Source organism: Delphinapterus leucas, chromosome 16 (genome assembly GCF_059928025.1).
Source record: "Delphinapterus leucas isolate spDelLeu-1000000601 "Yukka" chromosome 16, BTC_Dleu_Yukka2, whole genome shotgun sequence".
Classification (NCBI taxonomy): Eukaryota; Metazoa; Chordata; class Mammalia; order Artiodactyla; family Monodontidae; genus Delphinapterus; species Delphinapterus leucas.
In genome coordinates, this window is record NC_143144.1 from 84415001 (window position 1) to 84427500 (window position 12500).

A 12500-nucleotide genomic window follows, 5' to 3' on the forward strand; every position below is an offset into this window, starting at 1 on the left:
TTGCAGCTTTTCTCATTAATTTCTCAATAAATTCGGCAATGAATTTCAATCACAGAACTCGGCAGGGTGAGCCAGGCACCGTGCACGGGAAACACAAAGGCCACGGTGGGCCTGCATCACTCACCACGAGGCACTGCCCCGGAGCCGGCCTGGGCACAGCAGGGACAGACGGGAGGCGCCGGGCACTTTCTCCAACGCCAAGTACCAAGCGGCTCAGCATAGGTCGCCTGCATCAAAGGGGCGTGGCTTTTCCAGCATCAGACCCACCCCAGGGCAGCGTCGGTTTCACACGGAGGAGCCCCTCCGACCCGTTAAGCCGAGGGTACCTTGTGTCACCAAGACTTCTGAGGATGGGAGAAGCGCCACGCTTGACTTCTAATTGGAAGTCAGGCATCGCCTCAGCCTCACGGGGAGGACTGTCTGGTATTCACATGCCCGGCCCAGTGCACAGGGACCTGCGCCATTCACCGCCGCGTGGCAGCGGACGGCGGCATTGTGATGTGACACTAGACTCAGAAAAGGGGACAGCACGTCTTCCTTGTTCCCAAAATAATACCCTTGCCGACAACTGTTGGATTGCATTCAAACAATTCTGTTTACATACCTCAAAGAATGTACCAGATTACGGCTTTTATAGTCACGTTCAAACGACGTCTACGGAGCCCAGGCCGGCAGCTGAGGAAAACCAAGGCACGTGGCGTCGGGTGCTCCCACTCCTCCAAGGGCTCGGCCCCCGGTGACAGGGACCCCCAAGACACGCTCCCCAGGGAGGCAGGGGAGGGGAACCGGCCACCCTGCAACCCTCACCTCCCCCACCCCGGCTGTTCCAGCAAAGGTAGCCCCTTCCCTCCACGTGTAAAAGAGCCTGAACAAAAGGGAGGGAGAAGGTGGCCAATAAAAATCATCCGAACAGAACAAAGAGCACAAACTACCCAGATGTCACCCTTCCTTTAAGAAAGAAAAATCAAGCGTGCCTGTGCTGTCGACCCTCTTAGAGGTTTTGAGCCGGGAGGGGTAAAACCCAAGTGGGCAACAAAGTGCTCTGTGGAGAACCATGCGGGCAGTGGGTCGGCACACTTGAAACCCGCGTAAAATCTCCGTACAGAGATAAGCTGAGAAAGGAGCTCTGGAAGTTCACCCCCTCCCAAGGCTGGAGGTGGTCCTGCTCTGGGAAGACCCCTCCCTCCTGTGTGCCCGAGGCAACCAGCCCCCGGGGCACACGTCCCAGGCCATCCGATCACACGCTCCTCCCGGAAGGTGCGACCGTCACCCTGTGTCGCAGCACCTGCCCTGCTCAGCGCAGGGCGCACAGTAGGTGCTCCATAGTAACGAGTAAGGACCACGAGGACCCACAGGGCTTCTGGAAAATTCTAAGCCAATGGAGAAGGTATACTTCACTTCTGACTTGGAGAAGTCAAGATGAACATGATGTTTCCCATATATCCATGTGAGAACTTGTTCACGAATGTTTCACAGCAGCATCACTTGTCTTACAGTCGGCCCTCTGTATCCGCCAGTTCCACATCCTCAGATTCAACCAACCGCAGCCCTGACCCCGGATACGAAGGACCACGCTGTAAGGGACACGAGCATCCACAGATTTGGTCCTGGGACCAAGCCCCGGCGGATCCTGAGAAGCGACTGTACCAAGGATCCACCGACAGATGAATGGATAAGATGTGGTCTCTGTGCACAAGGGAAGACCCTTCAGGCACACAGAGGAAGGAAGCGCTGACCACACCTCCACCCGGGAGACACGTGAGTGGACGACGCCGGTGCCGGTCCCAAAGGACCCCACACTGTATCATTCCGTGCATGGGAAATGTCCAGCGGGGCAAATGCATAGAGACAGGAAGTAGATTCGTAGCTGCCTGGCGGGGGGGCTGGGGGACTGCTGACGGATGCGGGGTTCCTTTTTGTGTAATGAGCTGTTCTTGACTTAGGCTAGTGGTTGCACAGCTTTGTGACTGTACTAAAAACCCCTTAATTGTATACTTTGGGTGAATTTTAGGCTGTGTAATTATATCTGAATAAAGAACAAAAGTTTTTAAGTGAAAGTAACACCCCTGACCTCGATTAGAATGCACGTGCCACCTGTGCCTATGCCGAGGGGAAGGCCTCTCGCGGCCTGAATACTGTCTGCGGGGCGTCTGGCGTCTGCGTAAAAGAACGGAGGCCGGAACTGGGGTGAGCAGGCCCCCAGCTGTGAGGGGTGGAGCGGAGGGCTGAGGAAGAGACCCCCCCCCCCCAGTCCAGGGGATAAACTGGCCCTCCTCAATCCCCACGGAGGCGTTTGTAACCCCTGGTTTTTCAAGGTGAACAAAGAGGAAAAGCAACGTTCTAAGGCAGAGCTTTTAAAGACATCGCCAAGATTAACGTAAATATTGAAATCACAAAACAGAGTCCTCGAACACAGGATCCTGGATTACGTCTCTCACGTAAAACAGTCCCGCCTAATGCGCTCCCTCCATCTCCTCCACCCGTGGCGCAGGCTCTGCCCTCTGCCTGCGGACCCCCGACCCCGCCGCCGACGTGCGGGGGCGCAGCCCGCCGGCCCCGGCCCCCCGTCTCTGCAGGGGCGCTCCGCCCACAGACCCCACAGGGCCACGGCTGCCCCTCTCCTCGGAGACCCGAACAGCTCTCGGGACTGTTTCATTACGGTCTCTTCTCTTTTTCGTTCCCATCAGGCCCTGAGTCAGCTGGATCGGGCGCCCAGAACCAGGCACGGGGCTGCCAGGGTGAAGCCAGCCTGGGGCCCCGCGAGGAACCCACCGCGAGGAACCCACCGCGAGCGCACCCACGAGACGCAGCTGCTTTCCCGCCTTCTCTGCATCACGTGCAGAGTACCAGGCCCAGGTGGGCCTCGGGGACACACTGAACGCCGGACACCACGGGTAAATTCCAAGTCACGTCGACACGAAGCCTCAGCGTCCCACCCTGGACGCTATGCTTGCCTTAAAGATCATCACTGTCGGCGGGCGTTCTCTGAGTGCGGAGGAAAGAAGGCACCAGGCAGGCACGGCGTCGGGGGTGCTGATAAAGAGGCAGGTGGCTGGCAGGTGGGCCCCCTGGTGCCATGACAGAGCGCACGCGGCCTGGGCCGGTCGCCAGGGTGTGAGGAGGGACCGTTGGCAGGTGGCTCGCGGGCAGGTCACGTGAGGCTGCGGCCCCAGCACCTCGCACACGTGTGGCTCACCTCCGTGGTGGTAAAATGGGTCAACTTTGGAAACGACCTCCATTGTAACCGACAAGCACACAGGCAAACTGAGCCGTCTTCAGCTTGGGGTGCACGGCGGCCGGACGCCCTGAGAGTCACCGAGGTCCTGTTGTAAAAGTACCCGAGGAACAGCAGCCCCTGGGCGGGCTTGGCGCTTGTTCATCCCAAAGGGCACTGGGGACGTGCTCGCAAGGAATGGCGCCGGGCTGGTCTTCACAAGCGGGGTGGAAGTGATTATGGGGGCTAAAGCGTCTGGCTGATCACAGCACCAGGCACACGGATCCTGAGAATGGGCAGGAGTGCCACATCGCCGGCCCCCACCCCCTCCCATCCCCAGGGCTGAGGCCTGAAAGGCCAAGGGGAGTCCCCGGCAAGGGCCTCCTCCTGGGAGGATCAAAGGGGGTGAAAAGATGGGGAAGAAATCTGGCAGAATCCCCTCTACACCCCCGCCGCCCAGAGGCCCTGACTCTGGTCCCCAGATGCTCCGGGTGGGAGAGGGTCAGGCCGGTAGAAGGCTGGGCCGACCCTGCAGAGCTCACCTTGTCAGGCGGTAGGATTCCCGTGCATGGAGGGCGTAAGGAAGGGCTGTCACGAGGGCAGGAAGGGTGGCGTCTGGAAGGTGGATGATGGACCCACTGCCAGGCTGCACCTCTGAGAAACTTCCCCCAAAGATGATTTACACCGACAGGTGCAGAGATCTGCAGCGGCCTACTGTCTCGATGGGAGGTTCTGTATTTAAAATTTAACATGCTCTGTAATGCGTCTTCTACTAGAGCACGGGCGCCAGCCACAGGCACCCGGGTCCCGCGTGGAACCAAGTTATTCACATGCTCGTTAGGCGCATTTGAAAACTTCGATGTATTTATTTTGGGGGGTGTAGCAAACAGTTCACGTCTCCGACGAAGAGGCTCCCATCTTTCGTTGTTTTATTGAAAAACCATTCTAAGAGAGTTCGAATGACTCAAGTTCGCATTTTCTGTGATGAATAAAAAAGGCCCACCTGATTCAAATGATAGATTTTTAAACGGACTTTTTCTCGGGTTCAGCCTTTAGGATCCAAGCCTCAGCCGAGAGCCTAAAGACCTTCCCAAAACAAAGGTTTCAAATGAAAACACGAGCAGCCCCTGGACCCCAGGGGCGTCCCCGTCCCGGCTCGCACAGCCCCCGAGAGCAAAGCCCACTCACCCCGTCCGCCTCCCGCCTGGGCCATGGCCTTGCGCGCGGCCAAAGGGACGCGGTGAAGGAGGCCTGTGGCTTCCGCGGCTGCAGGCAGCCAGGAAGAAAACAAGAGGCATCGCTCCTGTTTCTACTCTTCCAGGGCCACGGCGGGCGGGGCCTATTTCTTCTCCTCTTCGGCAACAGAAGGCTCACGCACTCCCTCGGTGGCTTCTCCGCTGAAACGGTGGTTCTGATGCTTTCCCTGGTCTTCCTCCTTGAAGCTACGGGACTTTCTCCTGCCAGGGTGACTCGTGGGGCTCTGTTTTTACCCCCTGTCATCGCTGCCTTATTCTGCACTTCCGTTGATGCTGTTCACTCTTGTTGTGCTTTTAAGGGGTCCCTCCATCTCCCTGCCACCCCACATCCTGTCCCAGAAGCAGGGCAGGCACCCTGACCGGCCAGAGACGCCAAATAAAACCCCGACGTGGCCCAGTCCCATCCCGCGACTCGTGCCCGCGGCCTCCCGGGTGAGGGGAGGTTAGCGGGCCTGCGTCCCCGCACCCACTGAGGGAAACCCGTGACCCTTTTGTCCTTTGGGGAAGACAAATGGTTGTCTCCTCTCTGCTGCGTTCTGTCAGGTTCGGTGCCGAGAGTCAATACCTTCACCTTGATGGGGAAATTTCGTGATTTATCAGTCAGTTCTCCTCCCGGGTGAGCACAGCCCCACCGAGCACAGCCATCGGGCCACGGGAAGAGCGGCCTGTGGTCACAGCACTTGGAAAACAACCAAAGCCCCTCCGATGACAGACAAATGTGTCTTGTTAGCAGCTGCCCAAAAGCGCTTGACTTGTACTAATAACAAAAAGGCCACGCTGGTCACCGTGGGTCCAAAGACGAAGCACCCTGTCACCAGCCTGGTTGGGAAATTAGCAAATAATGTTCTTTTCCTTGATAAATGGGTGACAGCTCCCTCTCACCAATCATTTCTAACATTTTGATGCATGCCTATGATCCCACTGGAGGAGCAGAAAAGTTTACTGGCCCTCAATTTTCAGAAGATGAATGGATCTCCTCTAAACGTGCGATTTCTGTATGAGGTATAGTTCATTTTAAGCAATTCTAGTAAATGGGTGTCACTGATGAGGACGAATAGTCTACTTGTGCAGTAGCACAAACGGTGCGTCTCATTCTCCCGGCCTCCTCCGAGACAGGAGAGGAAGGAAGCAGCAGGGGCCCCGGGAGCCCTCACCGCCCCACCCTTTAGAGGGACTCGGGACTGGATCTGTGCCCCCAGTGGCCACTCAGCAAGCCGGCAGATTCACTGATCGTCATTTGGTCTAATGCTGGGACCGCACTAATGCAGAGGGCACCGGCAGCGGGGGGGGGGGGGCACGCCCTCCCTTCCTCTGTGGCCCTAAGGAGCCCCGCCAATGACCCCAAAGATGACCAGCTGGTCTCCACGCCCAGGTCTGCACACCATCCCAGCCAGTGGGGAGAAATTCGCCCTCTGCCCCCAACACGTAACCAAGGACAAGCCAAGGTGGGCGGGGCAGGAGGAGAAACCACGTTGGAGTTGCGCGCCATCTGAGTGCCATCCCAGCTCTCCAGTTCCACAGAACTAACGTTCTTCCATAGAACTAACCTCACGTGAAAGCGAGGCTGTCTATCCTCCAGGGGACCACGGACTTCCACTGACACCATCCAACTGGCGAGCTGGGACCAGTGGAAGCCCTGTGCCTGCGGGGCGCCCGCAGCAGCCGGGAACGCACAGGTAGCAGCCGGAGCCGCCGGGCCTCACTGGCCGGGACAGGGAGCCCAGGAGTCACAGACTCCTGAACCCCAAACTCGAACTCGGAATGAAAGCATCTCCGCCACGTCCATCTCCGTGGTTAAGAACTTATAATCGAAATAATCGGCTGGTTTACATTGAAGGGGAAGGCATCAGCATTTAGTTTAGCGAAGTAGAAACACTATGATTTGTGGAAGGCAATTAGGAATCATTTGCTCCGTGGATACAAGTAATTTGTTTGAAGAGCGCTGGCCTGGGAGAGAGCTAGCTGGAGCCGGCTGTGGTCAAGGGCGCCACTGACTCTACTGTGTGTCACCGTGCTGTTGACAGAATCACATCTGAACACTCACAAAAGAGCTTTAAAACACTTCAGGAAGGCCAGCGCCCTTCAAGGGGTGAGGTGAAGTGTGGGTTAGGTGGCAGAAGGCTGCGAGAGGATACGGTGGCCCCGAGCGAGCCAACAGACACCCCCCCCCCGGTGCCGGGACAGCTCCCGAGGACAGGGCAGTCACCTCCCTGACATGTCGCCAGTTTTAAGGCACAACGGGATTTAAAAAAAACAAACAAACAAACCATGAACACTGTACCGGGAAGGACACAAGCCGTTAGCAGCTGCTGGTTGAGTAACGATTTCATGACTGAAACTGAATGCACATCTTCGTGCAGAAAATGACCATTTTTATGTCCCCATGTAGTCAATGCTTTGCAGACCTAAGACCGGCCCCAGCTCTGTCCGTGCCGCTCTGGCCCTGGGCACCATCGCTGCCAGCGTCTTGTTTAGTAACTGGGTTGGCTGGGCCCGTGGCAGACAGCATGTTGATTCCTGGTAATTGGTGATAGAATTCCTTTAATCGAGCAAAAGAAATCTCTAAACTGAGGGTGGGTCAACCACACATTTGGGTGCAAGAGGTCAACAGGAAGAGCCCCTTGGCTGCGTCCCGGTGTCCCGCAGAGCCACGCTGGGACTCAGGCCACCACCGAGCAGCTCCAGCTTTTCTGTGTAATAGGAAAACCCTTCTGCCAAATGGACGTGTTAGGAAATCAGGGACACTCGCATCTGTGCATGAACACCTCACACTTGGAATATGGTCTGTAAAAGCAGTTTTCGCTCAAACGTAATTTCAATTAGAAGCATACAAATTCCAATTTGTCTTAATCAAGTAACACCGCAATGCTTACATGATAATTAAAAAATAATTTCTTTTATTGCTCTTAACAGTTTGATGTCTTTCTATTGGTGAAAGTACGGATGTGAAACTGTTCAGTCTGCCCATAACCACTGAGTTCCTCAGGTAGGATATTCCGGGACTATTCTAATTATTATTAAACAAGCAAATGATACACTATTAGACAAATATTAAAACAAGCGTTACGCTCAGTTATTAATGTGCACTGTTCACTTTTAAATGCAGCAAATATCTCATTAATTTAATTTTAGGCGCCCACCCATTCATATTGCGTTTTACGGTCTAGAAGGCAATTTACTATTAACCAGCAATTACATACAGAGCGATTGTTAATTCTGCTCCTAAGTGCTAGCCGCTTGAAAACTGTTCTCTCTCTCTAATTTCTGACCTTCTTACAACAGGGGTGAGGCACGCTGGGAATACAAAGGACTAGTACGGAAGAGCTGGACATGTCACTGTGACTCATTCTTTTAATTCACCGAGGTAATCAACTGCACTGCCACTGCTTCCCAAGGTAATTGTGTCTTTATAGTAGTTGAAAGCAGCAGGCAAAGGGGCCTGGATGGATGCGCTTGGCCTGCCCCCCCTGCCTACACCCACTCTGGGTTGACTAATCGGGTCTGGTTCTGAAGCATCGGGTGCTTCTCAGATCGCTGTAAACAGATCACTTAGGCCTTTGCCTTTGGCTGGGGGCAGGGGGAGGGGCCCTCCTCAGCACTCTGGTTCCTCATCCCCAGGCCTGGCGGCCTCACCCCGAGGGTTCAGTGTGACGGTGTCCGCGCAGCCTCCAGGCCCGGGGATGCTGATGGGAGCCAGATGCCCAGGGGACGGGGCCCTCCCCGCAGGGGCCGCGCCCGTGTCCTGCCTCCAGAAGGGCTGGCTCAGCTTTCAGAGGGAGAGCAATTCCCAATGATTGCTTCTCTGTCCCATCAATTTCAGGGCAATGCAAATCAGACAGAAGCTTCCAGGTCAGACAGGTTATGACCCCACCTTTCCTCTGCTCTCTGGGAGTGTAGGCCCCCGTATCCCTTACGTGCGTTTGAAATGTATATTCCCGTTAATGATGGGGGTGTGGGGGAAGGCTGTAAATTAGCCCCCGCGGAGAGGCCAAGCTCACTGAATGGCTTCATTGAAAGGCCCGTTCGTGGGAGAACTCCTGATGGAGGAAACCCCATAGCCTTGGGCAGCCGGGACCCTGAACTTGGGGTCTGAGAAGCCCCTTCAGCAGGGAGGGGTCACGGCGTCGGCTGCAGAAATGGAAGATGGGCGTCGGGACGCGGATGTCACTGGAACAGACTCGGGGACGCCCGCTGCCCTGCGGTCACGAGGCCTCCGGCCAAGGAAAGCGTCCTGCCCAGCCGAGGGCAGCGGGCTACAGAGAGCACTGCCCCACCGCGGCCCCAGAGAGGCAGGCCCTCGGCCACGGGACACCCACTGGCGGCGACGGGCGGCCCTCTGCCCTCGCGCCTCCCCCTCCAGCCGCCACCGCGTCCGCCGCGATGCTCAGCATGGGGCCCTTTCCAGCCACGCGGGCCACCGTCCTCAGTGGCCAACGGTGGGGTGAAGAACCAGACCTTCCTGCTACTGTGTCTCCTCTCAGAAAGAGTCGCTGCTGCTGACGACGGCCCGCCAACCTCAGCACCAAAAGCCCGCGGGTCAAGAACCGGATGTCAGGGGCAGGGCCGGAGGCGCCCGCGGGGGAGCGGCCAGGAGACCAGAGAGGCTGACAGGGACAGCCGACTCCCCGTCCATTTGGGGCAGAGCTATCGGTCCCACCACGTACGGACGCGCTCACCGGGTGCCTGACCCAACCTGGCGCCCATGGGGCACGTGCAGCGTGGAGCCCACACGTGGTGTGGCTCCCAGCCGCCCAGCTCATAAACATCCCCTCCTCCGAGGAACCCAGACCCGACGGGAGCCCAGGTCACACACGGCACCGAGGAGAAAGTGGGACTCGGGGGTCCCCCCAGGTCCCTGGGCCACACCGGGCAGAGCCGAGCGGGGCGCCCAGGACCCCACGGCCTGAGTTCACAGCCAGAGCCGGACGAGCGCCCACAGGCCGGCAGGGGCCCTGCAGAGACGGCCCAGCGCTGCGGGGAGCCTGGCCCCCACCTCCCGGGACCTGGCGGCCACGGCGGCCGCGGGTACGAGCGCTCACAAGCACCCCGACCACATAACCCGCTTCTGCGCGGCGGTATTTAACACGTGGAGGCCTCACCAGCTGGAGGCGCCGCCCTCCCTCCATCTCGCCTCCCGGGCTCACCAGGAGGCGAGCTGGTCCCACGGGAGGAAACAGCCCTTGGCACAGGCAGGGAACCTCTCTCCCCTCCTGACCACGTGAGGGCCGCTGGGGGCTGGAGAGGAGGCGGCCTCCCCCCATCAAGGACCCCGGTGTCACTGGCAGCCCTGGCTCTCTGCAAGGACCCGAGCCAGGCACGGCCTGGGAGTGACACGGGGCCTGTTGGAAAGCGGTCACTGGAAGAATTTACATTTTGCATCTCACGCTTCCTGACGGGGGTGAGTTACCCCTACTCCCTCCCCCAACCCCAAAGTGGAAGGGACCTCGTCTCTACCCTGTCACCCACCCACTGGACAGAGGAGAGGCCTGCATCCCAGGGGGAGGCCAGACCTGCCCCGGGCATCCTACAGCAGGTGACAGCCCGTGGACAGAGCCCCCGGCTCCCAGCCAGGCTCCTGCAAGGACCTCCCCCGCCGCCTTGACCACGCGAGCACTTGGAGGCCACGCTGTCCAAGAACAAGCCCCCGTCCCCTCCACCCTCGTGGGGCTCAGCAGGTGCTGGCCACCCCCAGAAACACGTCTCAGAGGTTACAGCTTCTGCAGGTGGCAGGACTAGGGGTCCCAATGCAGACAAGCCGTATGGTCATTTACGGCCTTTCTCAGTAGCAACCTCAGACGCATGGTGTTCTCCAAGCAGCCTGTGGGCAAAGCACTGCAGCAGACGACTTTCAGCTGACGTGACCCTTTCTGGTGACGTCAGTGTGTCCGAGACCCTCCCAGAATACGGACCCCCTTGAAGCAGCAGTGCGGTGTGGGGTTTGAGGCCCCAGGCCCGGGGCAGAGACCTGCTCCCATCTACAGGGTGCGTGTGACCTAGGGTACGCAGCCTAACCTCTGGGACCTCGCGGGGCACCCACCCGATGGAAGCAGGGGTACTGTGGTTACTGACAGCTCCCACCACCTTGCTTTGCAGGCGAGAAGGGAAGCTCCACGGATGGGGGGAGGGGCCCAGGTCACCTGGCCCGAGCTGGCTGCACCTGTCCATAGCGTCACACCATGTGGAAGAGGATGTAGACACTGCCCCTGACTACACCAACCGGTGGGCCACGGAGGGATCGCCCATCCTCACTGCAGAACCCATGCAGGGGGCCCCCGGGGGCCGAGAGGCCCTCCTTGGGAGGAAGCATCTACCGATTCACCACGAAAGTTGGAAATGTGAACTCACCGGTGTAGACAAACCGCCCAGGAGCACCTTTACAGAACTGCTTGGATTTGTAGGACAGGGTGACTTCCACGACTCCAGGAATGTGCCTCGGTGGGGTCTGGACTCGGATGGCGTGGGGAGTGATCAGCTATAAAAACCACACAGGGAAGAGGCTTTCAGCGGCGCTGGGTGTAAGAGGCGGACACTTGCCAGTTGGATATAATTACCAAAATGAGCAAAAATTGGACCATCGTCTTGGAATGTTCCCTCCTAGCTGTCACCCAGAGACTCGGGACCTACAGTTGTGCTTTCAGAAAAATATCTACAAATGATCCCGGTTTCAGTTTGCAGGAAAGGCCACAGGGCATCATTCAGATGAAAATCACCACCATATGTCTCCTTAAACCTGCTTCTAGTAATTCTAGCACTAATTGTTCCAGGGCACTCAGGGACCTCCGACGCCAGTCTTGAAACCCCAGGGCTGTGGGGCAGCGGTCTGCACCCGCCCACCGGAGAAGCCCCTGCCACGGGCGGACTGTCGGTTTCAGGGGATCTGGCGACAGAATGCACCGTCGACAGCATGTCCGACAGCCCACGGACAAAGCCACAGCCGGACGCGCACCGATCTCGCGGGCTTACCTCGCTCCATACCAACATAGTCCCGAACACAACCTGGAGCCCGTCAAAGAAGTTGTCTCCAATGATGATCACAGTCGCTCCCCCCGTGGTCCAGCCTTCACTGGGACTGATGGCCTTGATGCACGGAGTGGCTGCCCGCACAAGACAGAGAACGCAGACCTTAGAGCCTGCCACGCTGCCGCCATGCTGCCCACCTCCAGCCACGCTGGGCGGGGCTGGAGAGAGGCGGCCGCTCCTCCGGGCGGCACGCAAAGGGCAATCGTAGATCAGCACGTTGATGTGTTTAAAGCAAACTCTTAAATGTTTTATAAAGCAAAGGCCAAGCCACGGAATACCAGTGAGTGAGGAGAAAAAATGGCTTGAGGTAGCAAATTATGTTTCAGGGCAAATATGACTATTACAAATGATTAAGCATCGCGTGCATGTGGCACGTCGATTTATCTGCTTTGCGGTCCAGATCTGAGCAGAGTCAATCAAAGGCTGATGAGGGAGACGGAAGAGCAAATGCCTTGCATTTCGATTCCTCATAAGCAGCTAATTGGGTTGGGTTTTTTCATCCGCGAACTTTGCCTTTTGGTTCAAAACTTCATTTTCCTCTGTCACTTCACAATTACTACTTTTCATTTTTCATCAGGAAAAAAAAAAATCAAAAGCACGATATTAATACTTTTGTCAAAGGTACACATTTTACACCTAATATTGTTTGTCGACAGGAATCCCCAGCCGCTGGCCTGACCTCCCTTTGTCTGGGAGCGTTCACATTTGCATGAGTTATTACAATGCTGCTGCGGCCTGGCCCTGCTGGGGGAGGGGAGACAGACAGCGAGGGCGGGCACAGGGGAGCGGGACCAGAAGGCCCAGCACGGCGCTCCCAGCAGCCCTGCGAGCAGAGGCCTGGGCTGAAGGCTGCAGCCTCACGGAGGCCGGCTTTGTTCTGGCCTTTGATCAGCTCTTACTTCCACGTGATGTTGGGGGACCTTCTCTAGCACCTTTGGTGGCCTGTCGGGGGGAGAGGTCCCACATGGGAGGAGCTGCCCGTTACTGGGGAAGGGCTCCGGGTGCTGCCC

The 12500-nt window shown here is 57.5% G+C and overlaps 1 protein-coding gene across 1 annotated transcript in view; it reads right to left on the reverse strand.

Moving 5' to 3' along the window:
- EBF3 (EBF transcription factor 3) overlaps positions 1–12500 on the reverse strand; it is a 118053-nt gene that overhangs the window by 19359 nt on the left and 86194 nt on the right. Inside the window, exons 9-10 of the mRNA XM_089898364.1 lie at positions 11434–11564; positions 10816–10942 (exon numbers count right to left, since the gene is read on the reverse strand). Coding sequence (XP_089754490.1) covers positions 10816–10942; positions 11434–11564 — 258 coding nt within the window. The remainder of the gene's footprint in view (positions 1–10815; positions 10943–11433; positions 11565–12500) is intronic.